Source organism: Sorghum bicolor, chromosome 2 (assembly GCF_000003195.3).
Source record: "Sorghum bicolor cultivar BTx623 chromosome 2, Sorghum_bicolor_NCBIv3, whole genome shotgun sequence".
NCBI classification, from domain to species: Eukaryota; Viridiplantae; Streptophyta; class Magnoliopsida; order Poales; family Poaceae; genus Sorghum; species Sorghum bicolor.
In genome coordinates, this window is record NC_012871.2 from 16891176 (window position 1) to 16909726 (window position 18551).

An 18551-nucleotide genomic window follows, 5' to 3' on the forward strand; every position below is an offset into this window, starting at 1 on the left:
TTTTCTTTGTGTTGCATGGTCTTGTGTTTCTCATTAAATTGTATAGTTAATATCTCTATATATTTCACTCAAAATTAAATAATTATCATATTAATGACTGGATGGTTTATAACGTTTCTATATTACTATATAATGCTTTTTATTAGTAGACACGAAATATAAATTTGTTTGTCTATATTTTCTTGAAACACAAAACAATGTTACTAGACAATGTACCAATATTTGTTTGACACATAATATAATGTATCTGCTCAAACGTCTCTATACTTTTTAATACACAATATGATGTCATTACAAAATATGACTACATTAGTACACACATAATATAAATGTATCTATAAGAACGTCACAACACTTTTTAACATACAATACAACGTCATTACACAACATGAATATATTAGTACACACATAATATGAAAGTATCTATGAGAACGTCTCTATACTTTTTAGCACATAATGAAGCGCTGCTATATAATGTATCTATACAGATAGACATGTTATATATATGTATCTATAAAAGCGTATCAATATGTGTAGCCATGCAAGTAGCGTCTCTACAAAATGTTTCTTTATCTCCCTTGACACGCTAAGGGAACTCGTCTCTATAGGTTCTGACACGGTCCATGTGAAGACGCTTCTAACACGCTTTATAAAAACATGCCTACAACCTTTTAGAGACGAAATAAAACATGTCAAACATATAAATAAAGCGTCACTACGGGGGGGTATTTCTAGCGCTTCGAGTTCTATAGGGCGTCGGAGGCAAGATGTGGTCCTAGCCTCAGATGAACTGGCCCATGTTGCATGTGGTTGTGGACAACCTGGCTAGTCCCGCCTGTGACATCCTGGCCATGGACAAGGAATCCATGGATGAGCGACGAACTTGTCCGATGATCTTGGAGCGCTTACATCGTTCGATGACACCGCCAACCAGGCCGCCCGCCTCATTAGCCGTGTTAATGCGCTTGCCTCCAGTGACAATAGTCTTAGACAACGGTGACATCCTCAACGGTTGCTAGCCCCCACGAGCCGCATCAAGGTCAGGGCTTGGGGATGCGGGGTGTGGTGGAGTGTGTTAGGAGAGGGGGGTGATTGCTCCGAATCTGAGACGTTAAGGAGTCTATACTCAGCCCAATGACGAGCCTTGGAACACACCCCCCTCGAGCGCTACCTAGGGTGGTACAATAGGGTGAAGGGAGAGAGTGAGGATGGCGAGCTAGTAGCGGGGCAATCTGAGGTATCCTGCAACACTAGGCTGATCTCATTGACCATTAGGCTCCCCATGATGGCCGGCAAACTTGGAGCAACTGGAGGACTACCGCGGCGTAGCTAGGGCGCCCCCCCACGGTGGGTCGTTGAAGGGTCGAGATGGTGGACTAGAGGGGGGTGAATAGTCCTTTTAAAAACTTATAGTGATGGCTAATCAAAACGAGTGCAGAATTAAAACTATCGGTCTAGCCAAGACTACACCCCTCTATCTAAGTTATCTAGTACCTTGTAAAAGTTTCTAAACAAGCAAACAAGATGCTACCTTAGTAAGAGCTCGCCTAACCAATTCTAGGTGCAAGGTGACACAAACCTATGCCACTAGTACTTCAAGCATGGGAGAGCTCCGACACAAGCAGTAAGCAAAAACACAAAGCTCCTAAGCTCACTAGCAAAGCTCAATAACAAAGGCAACTAATGCCAAATTAGAGAGCGCAACTTACTTAGCTACGCAAACTAAGCAATATGACTAACAAAGTTACACAAACAAAATTATCCATGTAAGGGAACTACTCTTGCTACACAGGCAAGAAGGTAACTAGCAAGCTACACAAGCTAACTAATTACAAGAGAAACTACACAAGCACAAGTATAAGAATAAATACAAGCTTGTGTTAGGGACTTGCAAACCAACGGGAAGAACAATGTTGACACAATGATTTTCTCCCGAGGTTCATTTGGTTGCCACCAAGCTACGTCCCCGTTGAGACAAGCTCTAAGGTTGCCCCCAATCCTCTTGCTAGTGGTGACCCGCAAGTCACAGTCTCCCACGTGGAGTGCTTACCATAAGCTCTAGCACTTGACCCAGCCAGACCACTTGTCGACTTTCCATCTCGTTCTACTAGATTTGCTCTTTGCGATCCCCATGGGGTGAGCACCGTACCGCTCACACTCTCTTCCCTGAAGCACCGTACAATCTCCTTGCATGCTTCACTGGAGTCATAAGCCACCAAGCCATCTAGGAGATGGCAACCTCCAAGAGTAACAAGCACCACCAACTTGCAACACGAACACCTAGTGCCACTCGATGCAATCTTGCAATAAAACGCAATAGAATCACTCACTCGCTATTGTTTCGCACCCTTGCAAGCATAAGTGAGTTAGAGGCTTTCCTAGCACTCTCCAAGCATGGACACTAAATCCCAAGGGTGCCAAGCACCAGCCAAGGCCAACCACCACTCCTATTTATAGCCACAAGGGCTAAACTAGCCGTTGCCCGTCCACTGGGAAAAAAACATGGGCGTCGGATGCATGACCCCAGCGTCCGACGCTGACCGAGCAGCCATGTGTCACTAGCTGTTTGAACTTAATTGTTGCTACCAATGGCTAACTCACACGCGCGCATGACACACTAGCACCAAACGCTCCAATGGTCCAAACCGGACGTGGAGCCTCAGCACCAGACGCTACTTAGAGAGGTCTGCCAATGCGTGGGGTGCGTCGAACACCCCTCAGCGTCTGACACGTACTGCTGACAAACTCGCTCGTGACTGAGGATGACGTCAAACTACACCAAACTTGAGAACAGTGCTCAGCCAGCATCTGACATGCACTCATTGGACGCTCCGACACAGTACTAAAAAATGCGTCATGTAGCCAACACTCCATCGGACGCAGGTCTAGCGTCTGACGCTGCTGCTCTCAGTGTCTGACGAATGTCTCGCTGAGAAACACTCGTGTGACTTTGTGGAAATTTTCCTCCGGCGCAATGGAAAATAAGCATTTCATTTTCCAAAAAGCGTTGAATCCCCTCTCTACCCTAGGAACTCGCCTCCTTTGCAAATGTGCTAACACCACCAAGTGTCCACCACCATGTGCATGTGTCTTAGCTTTTCACAATTATTTTCCCAAAGGAGTTAGCCTCTCAAACTTGCCATGCCACTTGATCCTAACACGTATGCAAAGTTAGATCGCTCAAGTGGCACTAGATGACCGATATGCAAACAAGTTTGCCCCTCTTGATAGTATGGCCATCTATCCTAAATTCGGTCATAAACTTCTCTACACACCTATGACCGGTGAAATAGAAATGCCCTAGGTTATACCTTTGCCTTGCACTTTCCATTCCATCTCCTCCAATGTTGACGCAACACATGCACCAACCAATCACCAAATAATATGATTCACTTCATATCATCATGTGACCGGATTGGTTCATCGATTTTGACCTCACTTGCTCTTCATCATTGCCTTGGTCCATCGGCACCAAATCTTGCTCAAGCTTCACCGTCACATGCGGTCTCTCGTTTCAAAGCCTCTGACTTGCCCTTCACACTTGCAACCGGTCTATCGAGCCAAGCCTCATCTTGATCTTCTCCACCTTGGTCACATGACTCCATGTCGTGTCTCATATGCAATGAGCTCTTCCATCATCACATAATCACTTGTGGACTATTCTCCTGTGTATCTCATATAAACACTATTAGTCCACCTAAGTTGTCACTTAGTTACCAAAACCAAACAAGGACCTTTTAGCCGTGTAGCCCAATAGGCCAAGATCTAGGCCCGCCGGGCCTCTCTAGCGCTAGAGGTTGCTAGGACAGTCACAAAGGGCAGGTGTCCAAGCAGCTGGTGTGCTTGCATCCGTTGATGGGGGAGGAATGACCCCATGGACGGCATTGCAGACCTGCTGGCCAGCCTGCGAGCATCACTGGCACTCATCCCTTGCCTGTGTTGTGTAGAGGAACACACATGTGGAGGCTAGATGCAATGGGAGAAGGGAGGGAAGGAGGAGGCCACCAGCGTGGGGTCGGCAGAGGTGGCGATGGGGACCTGGCGGCACATCTAGATGGGGTGGATTTGTTGCCAGCACCAGCTGCAGAGGCAAGGATGGTGAAGGTGGGCAGATCCACGGTTGTGGAGGAAGTAGAGAGGGGAAGGGAGGGGGCCACTGGTGTCTGGATTGCGGCGGGGAAGGGGGAGGGGGGCTGATAGGTTGCCAACGCTTGGGCCTATTCAGTCACGCTCACAAAACAAACTTTCCTCACTATTTTTTACAGTGTTGAATAAGAGTATCCAATGAGATTTTTGCAACAAAGTCAAGGCTATGAAATCAATTATGGTCGTATTCTTGGTACATTTCTTTGTCAACAAAATACATGCTAGATACATCTTACAAACTTTTATGGCACAATTTGTACTCCCTCTGGTTCGGTTTATAAGGTGTAGTCAAACATAGCACGGTGACCCAAATTACAAGTTAATCATTCATTTATTATATAATATATTTTTTATAATTATAAAATTATGATCATTGGATAGTATATTTGATGATGAATCTAATCATATCAAGTTTGTATTACAATTAAAATTTGTTCACCAAATTATTGGTCAAAGGTTGTGAAGTTTGAATCTTGTTTTACGTGTTTGCCTTGTAAACTAGACTTTTTTTTTGCGATGAAAGAAGAATTATATTATATGATAACTGAGTACATAAAACACATTACAAGCACTTTAGATTACAATATAGTACTCACGCTGTGTAAAGCACAACTCAAAACCTAACCTGTTAGATGCTTTGCAGTATAGATGACCGTATAGGCAAACACTCGGCAAATGGCCTGCGAACAAATGCCCAACGAACGACGGCCAACATTCCAGTAGGTGGAATTGAGGAACTTCTTCTTTCTGGTGTCGTCCTTCTTCTTCTTTCTGCCACCGAAGAGTGAGGATGACTAATCTGAAAATTATTCTTCCTAGTCCTTCATTGTGGCTAGATCTAACCACAATAAAATGGAGAAGAGACTGGAGAAAATTATTCCATGGCGGCGATATCATCTCCGCCTTGACGCCGCCATCCGGAAACAAAAGTCTCCATGTCGTCATGTCGATGAAGATGCTGAAGGCGAAGTTATCGTCCTTATCTTCAACGGAGCCGCCATGGAGAAGCCGATTCCACCTCTCTCCTTCACCGTTGCCGATTCGGCCTAGACTGGAGGGAGTACTAGATAACTATTTCTTTTTTTAGGAAACAGAAAGAGCGGGAGCCCTCATTGAAAATTTATTAAACTAAACAACTATTTCTCTTTAGCTAACTTTAGTACGATTTTCTTTTTTATTTTGCTAATGCTAGATAGGGTTTTAATACCCTAAACTAAGAGAAGAGAGAGGCAATTGCTAGTTCATTTGTAAGCAAAACCTCATGATCGATGATTGCTGGTAGTTGGTTGGGAGAGCCGGCCAACACCGACCTCAATCCTCACAGTGACATCATATATTCATCCATCTCCATCAGGCTCCGGGGCCCACCACCAGCTCCATTTCGGCTCATCCCGTGGTCAGGGAGGCCAGGGCAGGCTCACTAATTGATGACACACTCCTCAATCCTGATGGAATAAAATTAGGTCACCATCACACAGAGTTGATAAGCAAATTCAAAGAAAAGCTCAGCCACGCTTACAACCCGGTGGATGACAGTAGTTAGTAGCACCACAAAATTTTCTATTCGTTTGTGTACCTCACCTTTACTGGTCAAGCTCTGGAGACCCCAGCTTATATATGAAGCTTTTTTTTTTGTTTCGCTGAGTATTTCCTCTGGTCATAAACGTTTTGGAGTTTTTTCAATTCAACCACGTTGAACTCTTATAGTAACATCAGTATGGATATAGAAACCGATGTTGGTTGGTTTTTGTCTTGAATCTAATTCTGTAAACGTATATTCTAGGAAAACATTATGTAGCAAGAAGTAGAGTATTAGTGGAAAAAAGCAACTTAGAGTACAAGCTGTGTGGTACATGTGTTTAATTTGTCTATACATATCTCTAATAATTAGGTACCATATCACTGCAATAATCTGATCCGTTGTTCTGTCCATAAAGCAATGTACCCCTAGATAAACTCAATATTTCTGTGATTTATGTGCCTAGCAGGCTAGCAGCCACTTTTCAGATTTGTAACCGGAGAAGGAGATGCCAGTAGACTTTGTAACGTGGGATCCATGCTAAGAATATTATAAGATATACCTTAACCTTATATTAGCTCAACACCTAACTTCCCGAACTTCATATTCATCAAGAACTTAGATCTAGCTCTGAGATCCACCAAATTGGTGGAGCACCTCAAAGGGTGCTAAAATTCTATTTTCTCGGAGTTGAGATCTATTTTTGTTTCCCTCTCGTTGCCTCAGTTTCTTGTCACACATGCGCTGTCGGTTCCCGCCATGCCACTCCGCGGCCACCTGTCGCACCTAGCTCAGCTAGGAATCACCACGACATGCAGGCAGGAGAAACAAACAACACCGCAAAAATAAGTACTGTTATAATGTTTGGATCCCTGCTGCGGTTGCGAGTGCAAACTCAAGAGCTAGAGCTCTACCAAACGGTTTTTAGAGTTGGAGTCTTTCCAAATAGGCCCCAAAAATAAGGGTAATAATCAAGTAAGAGTAACTTTTGGTACTTTTTAAGAAGGACGCTCTCAGTTTCAGTTCACCCATCACTTACATTCCTGTCTTTATTATTAAATTCAATTGACTGCAACCCAACAGGGTACACTCACGCTGGCGAAGGCACACTTGCACTAGCACACAAACGCACAAACAATTGCACTAGCTGCCGTTGCCAGTAGCTACAACACGTGACCTGACTGAAAAACCTACTGCTACTGTATTCTCCACGCCGGTGCTCTCCCTCTCCGTTAAACTTAAACTCCGGGAGGGAGCTCAGTCCCGGCCTGGGCGTTGTCCAAGACGAGGTGAGCCTAGGCGTTGCTCCGGAAGGAGCCGTGCCCCCTGGCGCTGGCGCGGAGGACGATCTGGTGGTACAGCGCTGCGATTGCGGCGCCGATGAACGGACCAACCCAGAAGATCCACTGCAGCAAGAACAACAAACAAAAATGTGTGAATTAGTGCTGCAATCTTGGACAATGTGTGTAGGGACTAGGCAGATCGAGATATGTGATACCTGGTCGCTCCAGGCCTTGCTGTTGTTGTACACGACGGCGGCGCCGAGGCTCCTCGCAGGGTTGATCCCCGTGCCGGTGATCGGGATCGTCGCCAGGTGCACCATGAACACAGCGAATCCAATCGGAAGCGGCGCCAACACCTGGTGACCATCTCGTTCGTCAGTACAGAAAAGAGGCAATACAACAGCACAAGTTGTTGCAATGCGCAGCATGGCAGCTCGAAGGGCTGGCAGGCGTGCAGCAATTACCGGGACATGGGAGTCGCGGGCGTTGCGCTTGGGGTCGGTGGCGGAGAAGACGGTGTAGACGAGCACGAAGGTGCCGATGATCTCGGCGGCGAGCCCCGTGCCGGTGGAGTACCCGGGACTGACCTCGTTGGCGCCGCCGCCGTAGCGCGTGTAGAATCCGCTCTGGAATCCCTTGACAAGCGCGACGCCGCAGATGGCGCCGAGGCTCTGCGCGGCCATGTACAGCAGCGCGCGCACCAGGGACACCTTCCGCGCCAGGAACAGGCCGAAGGTGACGGCCGGGTTGATGTGGCCACCGGAGATGCCGGCGGTGCAGTAGACGAGGATGAAGATCATACCGCCGAACGCCCACGCGATGCCGAGGATGCCCACGCCGCCGCACGCCGCGTCGGCGCCCGACGCCGTCGCGTCAGTCTGGTGCTTGTACCCGATCACCGTGGCCACCGTGATGTACAGGAAGAGCAGCGTGGCCACGAACTCGGCGATCACGGCGCGGTACAGGGACCACTTGCCGAGCTCGTCGATGTCCACCAGCGGTGCTGGCGGAGGGTCGATGTAGTCACGGGCGCCGCCGGCCTCCAGTGTGGACACGTCCACCTCCTTCGCCATTTGCTCTGCGCTTGACCGAGCTGTTGCTGGAAGCTAGCTTTGCAAGAGCTGCTTGAGAATTTGCTAGCCCTTGCTGTGTTGTGGTTTTCGTGCTGTCATGGGGTGTTTTTATAGGGTCGACGAGGGTTTAAGCTATAATATATATTTTTTCTTTTAACTTTAGATAGTTTGGGACTTTGGGTACTCATGAGTAGCTGTTTCACATGGGGCACAGCTATAATATACGTACATACTCCCTCGATACCCATAATTCTTGACATTTAGAATATGATTTTAGGATATGACTGTGCTAACCAAGGAGTGATTAATTAGGAGTTAGTTTTCTATGTCTGCCTCTAATAAATATGGTGGCTGAGGCTCTCTATACAAGAAAATAAATTGGCTCAGCTGGCTAGTGCCTAGCAATTTGAGTGTTGCATCCTGGGTTCGAGCCCTGTTGCAAGGGACGTGCGTGCAGCAGCTAGCCAAATAGACGCCGCGCTTGGCAGAGGCCAACCAAACTGACGCGAGCGTGTGCAACTTCTTAGACGTGCAGCGGCTTGCCGAACGGACGTGCTCTTGGAGACCGAAAGGACGTGAGCGCAGGGGTATTCCCGTCCGCGCCAGCAGCTGGCAGTGCAGAACAACAAGTTTTGCAAAATCTACACATGAGTCTAGAACGTCAACTTTTTTAAGTATGGAGGGAGTATGTCATATGTGCATGTATGAGAAGTTCATACTGGATACATCAAGATTTTCGGCTCAACCAAAATGTTTAACTTTCGTCGTATAAGATTTAGGAAACACGAAGAACAAAAAGTTTATACGTGTTGTGTACTAGCACCGTGGAGAAGGGACTCGGTCAGCGGATGGCCTAAAAAGGTCGACACATTGTGAGCGAGGCTGCAACCTCCTCCACTATCGGGTCCTCTGAGACCTCGCGTGCGGTGGGCGTGGCGCCCAAAGTACAACGTGAGTGTCAATGGGCCAAACTCATATAGGCTTACATGGCGTGCCTCGCCACTCAGCTTGCCGTTAGCTTCCTAGGTAGCTCTCGCCACTCGACTCGCCATTAGCTTCCCCTTAGCAGTATCATAGGCGGTGTTTGTGGCTGGCTACTACGTTGGTGTCGACAACCACTGCCGCCATGCCCAATGGCGCTTAGCATGACTCCACTCGAGCCCGACATACCATCATGGGTCAGTGGCTAAGAGCGTGAGAGCTGGTCGCGACGACCCTGGGTAGAACATAGAGGAAGAGTGCCCATGCCACTAGGAATGCCAGTCCTGACAGAGGTCGCCACCTGCGGCCGCTTGCAGTCATGCCCACATATGGTGAAAACCCCCGTGATGTAGGTAGTGCTAGAGGTCGCCACCCTGTGTGAGGAGGAGATGTAGTTGAGGCATTTCCCATGCAGCTCCGGCGGGAGGTAGGGCACTGGTCGCGCCCTCCCGACGGCTCTCGTGACAGGACCTTGTGCCAGTCATTGGTGCCTAGAGTCCATCTGAGTCTAGGACCACAGCCTGTCTTCGACGCCCCATAGCGCTTCGAGTTCTATAGGGCGTCGGAGGCAAGATGTGGTCCTAGCCTCAGATGAACTGGCCCATGTTGCATGTGGTTGTGGACAACGTGGCTAGTCCCGCTTGTGACATCCTGGCCATGGACAAGGAATCCATGGATGAGCGACGAACTTGTTCGATGATCTTGGAGCGCTTACGTCGTTCGATGACACCGCCAACCAGGCCGCCCGCCTCACTAGCCGTGTTAATACGCTTGCCTCCAGTGACAATAGTCTTAGACAACGGTGACGTCCTCAACGATTGCTAGCCCCCACGAGCCGCATCAAGGTCAGGGATTGGGGATAGCGGGGTGCGGTGGAGTGTGTTAGGGGAGGGGGGGGTGATTGCTCCGAATCTGAGGTGTTAAGGAGTCCATACTCAGCCCAATGACGAGCCTTGGAATGCGCCCCCCTCATGCGCTCCCTAGGGTGGTACAATGGGGTGAAGGGAGAGTGAGGATGGAGAGCTAGTAGCGGGGCAATCTGAGGTAGCCTGCAACACTAGGCTTATCTCATTGACCATTAGGCTCCCCATGATGGCCGGCAAACCTAGAGCAACTGGAGGACTACCACGGAGTAGCTAGGGCGCCCCCCACGGTGGGCCATTGAAGGGTCGAGATGGTGGACTAGAGGGGGGGGTGAATAGTCCTTTGAAAAACTTATAGCGCTGGCTAACCGAAACGAGTGCGAAATTAAAACTATCGGTCTAGCCAAGACTACACCCCTCTATCTAAGTTATCTAGCACCTTGTAAAAGTTTCTAAACAAGCAAACAAGATGTTACCTTAGTAAGAGCTCGCCTAACCAATTCTAGGTGCAAGGTGACACAAACCTATGCCACTAGTACTTCAAGCATGGGAGAGCTCCTACACAAGCAGTAAGCAAAAGCACAAAGCTCATAAGCTCACTAGCAAAGCTCAATAACAAAGGCAACTAATGCCAAATTAGAGAGCGCAACTTACTTAGCTACGCAAACTAAGCAATATGACTAACAAAGTTACACAAACGAAATTATCCACGTAAGGGAACTACTCTTGCTACAAAGGCAAGAAGGTAACTAGCAAGCTACACAAGCTAACTAATTACAAGAGGAACTACACAAGCAGAAGTATAAGAATATAAATACAAGCTTATGTTAGGGACTTGCAAACCAACGGGAAGAACAATATTGACACAATGATTTTCTCCTGAGGTTCATTTGGTTGCCACCAAGTTATGTCCCCGTTGAGACAAGCTCTAAGGTTGCCCCCAATCCTCTTGCTAGTGTTGACCCACAAGTCACAGTCTCCCACGTGGAGTGCTTACCATAAGCTCTAGCACTTGACCCAGCTAGACCACTTGTCGACTTTCCATCTCGTTCTACTAGATTTGCTCTTTGCGATCCCCGTGGGGTGAGCACCGTACCACTCACACTCTCTTCCCTGAAGCACCATACAATCTCGTTGCATGCTTCAATGGAGTCATAAGCCACCAAGCCATCTAGGAGATGGCAACCTCCAAGAGTAACAAGCACCACCAACTTGCAACACGAACACCTAGTGCCACTCGATGCAATCTTGCAATACAACACACTAGAATCGCACTCGCTATTGATTCGCACCCTCGCAAGCATAAGTGAGTTAGAGGCTTTCCTAGCACTCTCCAAGCATGGACACTAAATCCCAAGGGTGCCAAGCGCCAGCCAAGGCCAACCGCCACTAATATTTATAGCCCCAAGGGCTAAACTAGCAGTTGCCCCTCCACTGGGCAAAAAGCGTGGGCGTCGGACGCATGACCCCAGTGTCCGACGCTGACCGAGCAGCCACGTGTCACTAGCCGTTTGAACTTAGTTATTGCTGCTAATGGCTAACTCACACGCGTGCATGACACACTAGCACCGGACGCTCCGATGGTCCAAACCGGACGTGGAGCCTCAGCACCAGACGCTACTCAGAGAGGTCTGCCAACGCGTGGGGTGCGTCGGGCACCCCTCAGCGTCTGACATGTACTGCTGACAAACTCGCTCGTGACTAAGGATGATGTCAGACTACACCAGACGTGAGAACAGTGCTCAGCCAGCATCCGACGTGCACTCATTGGACGCTCCGACACAGTACTCAAAAATGCGTCATGTAGCCAACACTCCATCGGACGCAGGTCTAGCATCTGACGCTGCTGCTCTCAGTGTTCGACAAGTGTCTCGCTGAGAAACACTCGTGTGACTTTGTGGAAATTTTCCTCCGACGCAATGGAAAATAAGCATTTCATTTTCCAAAAAGCGTTGAATCCTCTTTCTACCCTAGGAACTGCCCTCCTTTGCAAATGTGCTAACACCACCAAGTGTCCACCACCATGTGCATGTGTCTTAGCTTTTCACAATTATTTTCCCAAAGGAGTTAGCCTCTCAAACTTGCCATGCCACTTGATCCTAACACGTATGCAAAGTTAGATCGCTCAAGTGGCACTAGATGACCGATATGCAAACAAGTTTGCCCCTCTTGATAGTATGGCCATCTATCCTAAATCTGGTCATAAACTTCTCTACACACCTATGACCGGTAAAATAGAAATTCCCTAGGTTATACCTTTGCCTTGCACTTTCCATTCCATCTCCTCCAATGTTGACGCAACACATGCACCAACCAATCACCAAATGATATGATCCACTTCATATCATCATGTGACCGTATTGGTTCATCAATCTTGATCTCACTTGCTCTTCATCATTGCCTTGGTCCATCGGCGCCAAATCTTGCTCAAGCTTCACCGTCACATGCGGTCCCTCGTTTCAAAGCCTATGACTTGCCCTTCACACTTGCAACCGGTCCATCGAGCCAAGCCTCATCTTGATCTTCTCCACCTTGGTCACATGGCCCATGTCATGTCTCATATGCAATGAGCTCTTCCATCATCACATAATCACCTGTGGACTATTCTCCTGTGTATCTCATATAAACAATATTAGTCCACCTAAGTTGTCACTTAGTTACCAAAACCAAACAAGGACCTTTTAGCCGTGTAGCCCAATAGGCCAAGATCTAGGCCCGCTAGGCCCCTGTGGCGCTAGAGATTGCTAGGACAGTCACAAAGGGCAGGTGTCCAAGCGGCCTGTGTGCTTGCATCCATTGATGGGGGAGGAACGACCCCATGGATGGCATTGCAGACCTGCTGGCCGGCCTGCGAGCACCACTGGCACTCATGCCCATGCCTGTGTTGTGCAGAGGAACACACACGTGGAGGCTAGATGCAATGGGAGAAGGGAGGGAAGGAGGAGGCCACCAGCACATGGGGTCGGCAGAGGTGGCAATTGGGAGCTGGCGGCACATCTAGATGGGGTGGATTTGCTGCCAGCACCAGCTGCAGAGGTGAGGATGGTGAAGGTGGGCAGATCCACGGTTGTGGAGGAAGTAGAGAGGGGAAGGGAGGGGGCCACTGGTGTCGGGATTGCGGCGGGGAAGGGGGAGGGGGGCTGATAGGTTGCCAACGCTTGGGCCTATTCAGTCACGTTCACAAAACAAACTTTCCTCACTATTATTTACAATGTTGAATAAGAGTATCCAATGAGATATTTGCAACAAAGTCAAGGCTATGAAATCAATTATGGTCGTATACTTGTGTGGTACATTCCTTTGTCAACAAAATACATGCTAGATACATCTTACAAACTTTTATGGCACAATTTGTACTCCCTCTGGTTCGGTTTACAAGGTCATTGGATTGGACGGTGATCCAAATTACAAGTTAATCATTCATTTATTATATAATATATTTTTTATGATTATAAAATTATGATCATTGGATAGTATATTTGATCATGAATCTAATCATATCAAGTTTGTATTATAATTAAAATTTGTTCACCAAACTATTGGCCAAAGGTTGTGAAGTTTGAATCTTGTTTTACGTGTTCGCCTTGTAAACTAGACTTTTTTTGCGATGAAAGAAGAGTTATATTATATGATAACTGAGTACATCAAACATGTTACAGGCACTTTGAATTACAATATAGTACTCACAACACAACTCGAAACCTAACCTGTTAGATGCTTTGCAGTATAGATGACCGCATAGGCAAACACTCGGCAAATAGCCTGAGAACAAATGCCCAACGAACGACGACCAACATTCTAGTAGGTGAAATTGAGGAACTTCTTCTTTCTGGTGTTGTCCTTCTTTTTCTTTCTGCCACCGAAGAGTGAGGATGACTAATTTCTTCCTAGTCCTTCATTGTGGCTAGATCTAACCACAATAAAACGGAGAAGAGACTGGAGAAAATTATTCCATGGCGGCGATATCATCACCGGCTTGATGCCGCCATCCGGAAACAAAAGTCTCCATGTCGTCATGTCGATGAAGATGCTGACGCCGAAGTTGTCGTCCTTATCTTCAACGGAGCCGCCATAGAGAAGCCGATTCCACCTCTCTCCTTCACCGTTGCCGATTCCACCTAGACTGGAGGGAGTACTAGATAACTATTTCTTTTTTTAGAAACAGAAAGAGCGGGAGCCCTCATTGAAAATTTATTAAACTAAACAACTATTTCTCTTTAGCTAACTTTAGTACGGTTTTATTTTTTATTTTGCTAATGCTAGATAGGGTTTTAGTACCCCAAACTAAGAGAAGAGAGAGGCAATTGCTAGTTCATTTGTAAGCAAAACCTCATGATCGATGATTGCTGGTAGTTGGTTGGGAGAGCCGGCCAACACCGACCTCAATCCTCACAGTGACATCATATATTCATCCATCTCCATCAGGCTCCCGGGCCCACCACCAGCTCCATTTCGGCTCATCCCGTGGTCAGGGAGGCCAGGGCAGGCTCACTAATTGATGACACACACTCCTCAATCCTGATGGAATAAAATTAGGTCACCATCACACAGAGTTCATAAGCAAATTCAAAGAAAAGCTCAGCCACGCTTACAACCCGGTGGATGACAGTAGTTAGTAGCACCACAAAATTTTCTATTCGTTTGTGTACCTCACCTTTACTGGTCAAGCTTTGGAGACCCCAGGTTATATATGAAGCTTTTTTTTTGTTTCGCTGAGTATTTCCTCTGGTCATAAACGTTTTGGAGTTTTTTCAATTCAACCACGTTGAACTCTTATAGTTACATCAGTATGGATATAGAAACCGATGTTGGTTGGTTTTTGTCTTGAATCTAATTTTGTAATAAACGTATATTCTAGAAAAAACATTCTGTAGCAAGAAGTAGAGTATTAGTGGAAAAAAGCAACTTAGAGTACAAGCTGTGTGGTACATGTGTTTGTCTATACATATCTCTAATAACTAAGAGAATGCCCCGCGCGTTGCTGCGGGAATTACCGGTAAAATTATACTATCATAATATATGTTAGTGGATGATTTTTAGTATTTTAGCATGGACAACTAAATATATATTAGAAAATGATATGGTTTGCTAATGTGAATAACATAGATGCAAGATAAATGATATATGTTAGTTCGATTTATTAGTGGATAATGATATGAATACTTTGCATGGCGGGGTAATGTATTAGTGGCATGATTTAGTGGATGTTGATGTGGACGCTTTGTATGGCAAGAGAATTAGTTAGTGGGATGCTCTAGTGGATGATGATGTGGATGCTTTGCATGTAAAGAGAATTAGCTAGTGGAGTTTATCTATATAAGAGATAAGATCAGGTACCGTATCACTGCAATAATCTGATCCGTTATTCTGTCCATAAAGCAATGTACCCCTTGATAAACTCAATATTTCTGTGATTTATGTGCCTAGCAGGCTAGCAGCCACTTTTCAGATTTGTAACCGGAGAAGGAGATGCCAGTAGACTTTGTAACGTGGGATCCATGCTAAGAATATTATAAGATATATCTTAACCTTATATTAGCCCAACACCTAACTTCCCGAACTTCATATTCGTCAAGAACTTAATTAGATTAGCTCTGAGATCCACCAAATTCGTGGAGCACCTCAAACGATGCTAAAACTCTATTTTCTCGGAGTTGAGATCTATTTTTGTTTCCCTCTCGTTGCCTCAGTTTCTTGTCACACATGCGCTGTTGGTTCTGCGGCCACCTGTCGCACCTAGCTCAGCTCGGAATCACCACAACATGCTGGCAGGAGAAACAAACAACACTGCAGCCTGCTTCGCTGCTGCGGTTGCGAGTGCAAACTCAAGAGCTAGAGCTCTACCAACGGTTTTCAGAGTTGGAGTCTTTCCAAATAGGCCCTAAGTATAAGGGTAATAATCAAGTAAGAGTAACTTTTGGTACTTTTTAAGAAGGACGCTACCCATCACTTACATTCCTGTCTTTATTATTAAATTCAATTGACTGCAACCCAACAGGGTACACTCACGCTGGCGAAGGCACACTTGCACTAGCACACAAACGCACAAACAATTGCACTAGCTGCCGTTGCCAGTAGCTACAACACGTGACCTGACTGAAAAACCTACTGCTACTGTATTCTCCACGCCGGTGCTCTCCCTCTCCGTTAAACTTAAACTCCGGGAGGGAGCTCAGTCCCGGCCTGGGCGTTGTCCAAGACGAGGTGAGCCTAGGCGTTGCTCCGGAAGGAGCCGTGCCCCCTGGCGCTGGCGCGGAGGACGATCTGGTGGTACAGCGCTGCGATTGCGGCGCCGATGAACGGACCAACCCAGAAGATCCACTGCAGCAAGAACAACCAACAAAAATGTGTGAATTAGTGCTGCAATCTTGGACAATGTGTGTAGGGACTAGGCAGATCGAGATATGTGATACCTGGTCGCTCCAGGCCTTGCTGTTGTTGTACACGACGGCGGCGCCGAGGCTCCTCGCAGGGTTGATCCCCGTGCCGGTGATCGGGATCGTCGCCAGGTGCACCATGAACACAGCGAATCCAATCGGAAGCGGCGCCAACACCTGGTGACCATCTCGTTCGTCAGTACAGAAAAGAGGCAATACAACAGCACAAGTTGTTGCAATGCGCTGCATGGCAGCTCGAAGGGCTGGCAGGCGTGCAGCAATTACCGGGACATGGGAGTCGCGGGCGTTGCGCTTGGGGTCGGTGGCGGAGAAGACGGTGTAGACGAGCACAAAGGTGCCGATGATCTCGGCGGCGAGCCCCGTGCCGGTGGAGTACCCGGGACTGACCTCGTTGGCGCCGCCGCCGTAGCGCGCGTAGAATCCGCTCTGGAATCCCTTGACGAGCGCGACGCCGCAGATTGCGCCGAGGCTCTGCGCAGCCATGTACAACAGCGCGCGCACCAGGGACACCTTCCGCGCCAGGAACAGGCCGAACGTGACGGCCGGGTTGATGTGGCCACCGGAGATGCCGGCGGTGCAGTAGACGAGGATGAAGATCATGCCGCCGAACGCCCACGCGATGCCGAGGATGCCCACGCCGCCGCACGCCGCGTCGGCGCCCGATGCCGTCGCGTCCGTCTGGTGCTTGTACCCGATCACGGTGGCCACCGTGATGTACAGGAAGAGCAGCGTGGCCACGAACTCGGCGATCACGGCGCGGTACAGGGACCACTTGCCGAGCTCGTCGATGTCAATCAGCGGCACCGGCGGAGGGTCCGCATAGTCACGGACACCGCCGGCCTCCAGTGCGGACACGTCCACCTCCTTGCCCATCTGACTGAGCTGCTTCACAAGCTTTTGAGTTATCAGCTAGCTACCTTGCAAGGGAGCCAAAAGCTGTGTTGCTTGCTTGTGTTTGTGTTTTAGGGCTGCCATGGAGAGGGTATTTATAGGGGTTTATGGAGGAGGGCATCCATGAAGGTTTAAGCTGTGTAATGTCATTTAGTTGATTTGGCGTCTCCTATCAACCGATTTTTTTGCATGCACTTACGCTATCTTCTAGCTAAATTTACACTGATTTATTACTATATTTACAATGATTTCTCAGTGTAATTTATTAAACACAGTGGTGTAATTTGGAGAATAATATAAATATACACCAAAAATTTCATAAAAATTTACAAATTATTTCTATGGAATGCAGACATCAGAGAAATATATGTCAAACTTTTCACAAATTAAAAAATACAAATTATTCACAAATTATGGTGGGACCCATGCTCCCAACCTTATCCCTTCCCTCTCCCTTTCCTTTCCCATCGCTTCGGTTTCCCTTCCGTAACTCCACGAGCCACACACATAACCGATGCAGTCGTAGCGCGACCTTCGGTAGCGTGGCCTTCCAGCTCCAATGCGGCGGTGCCCCTCTCCTTCCCCACCTCGGCGGCCCCGCGGCGACGCCCCTGCTCCTTCCTAGCCCGGCACGGCGGCGGTGCGTCGCCTTCCCTGCCTATGCGCGAGCGGCGCCTCTGCTCCTTCTTGGCCCGGTGCTGTGGCAGTGCCCCTGCCTCTCCTGCGCTGTCCAGATGCCCCCCTGCTGGCCGTCCGCGTAAGATCAGATGGCTCAAAAATCAGTTGATGGAAGGGGCCAAATCAACCGGTTGAGCTTTAGCAATTCTCTAAAAAAATGGATTTTTTGGTGCTCATGCGTGGGGTAGAGAAGGTTTCCTTGTGTTAGCTATTCATGTGCATGGCTTGCAAGTTCATACTTCCCGCTAGACATGTCATCATTGATGTAAGGACCCATCTCAAAACTCATTGTTTGAGATTAATGAATCTCTCAATTTTGTTTTCCCACAACTTTCTGTAAAATATAGCTGGAATTTGGATTTTACTGTATAGTGGAGGGAAGGCATTCTCATATTGATAGCTCACCCTTACTATGAAACTCTAATGCCCCATTTGGAATGTAATATATCAGCACTAAAATCAAGTGAAATATATCACCCTTACTGTATAGTGGAGGGAAGGCATTCTCATATACATGATAGAGTGAAATATATCAGCACTAAAATCAAGAAAAATCGACCAGTAGAGAGGGCAAGCTCAAATCTCTAACTAATTCCAACTAATAGCTTAAGAACAAGAGTCTAATTTGCTTTATACAAAGCTCAAGCACCATGGAAGAGAGAGAAAAGCAAAACTCAAATTACTCACTAACCAACCACTAAAACTTTAATTAAAGTGTT

The 18551-nt window shown here is 47.5% G+C and overlaps 2 protein-coding genes across 2 annotated transcripts; both read right to left on the reverse strand.

The window, feature by feature from the left end:
* Nucleotides 6683–8116, reverse strand: LOC8057969 (aquaporin PIP2-6). The gene is made up of 3 exons (XM_002461887.2): nucleotides 7413–8116; nucleotides 7164–7304; nucleotides 6683–7071 (listed from the first exon to the last, which is right to left on the reverse strand). Exons 1-3 carry the CDS (start codon nucleotides 8019–8021, stop codon nucleotides 6961–6963), a joined length of 861 nt encoding a protein of 286 aa, XP_002461932.1. The 5' UTR covers nucleotides 8022–8116; the 3' UTR covers nucleotides 6683–6960.
* On the reverse strand, nucleotides 15771–17220 carry LOC8057970 (aquaporin PIP2-6). The gene is made up of 3 exons (XM_002461888.2): nucleotides 16528–17220; nucleotides 16279–16419; nucleotides 15771–16186 (listed from the first exon to the last, which is right to left on the reverse strand). Exons 1-3 carry the CDS (start codon nucleotides 17134–17136, stop codon nucleotides 16076–16078), a joined length of 861 nt encoding a protein of 286 aa, XP_002461933.1. The 5' UTR covers nucleotides 17137–17220; the 3' UTR covers nucleotides 15771–16075.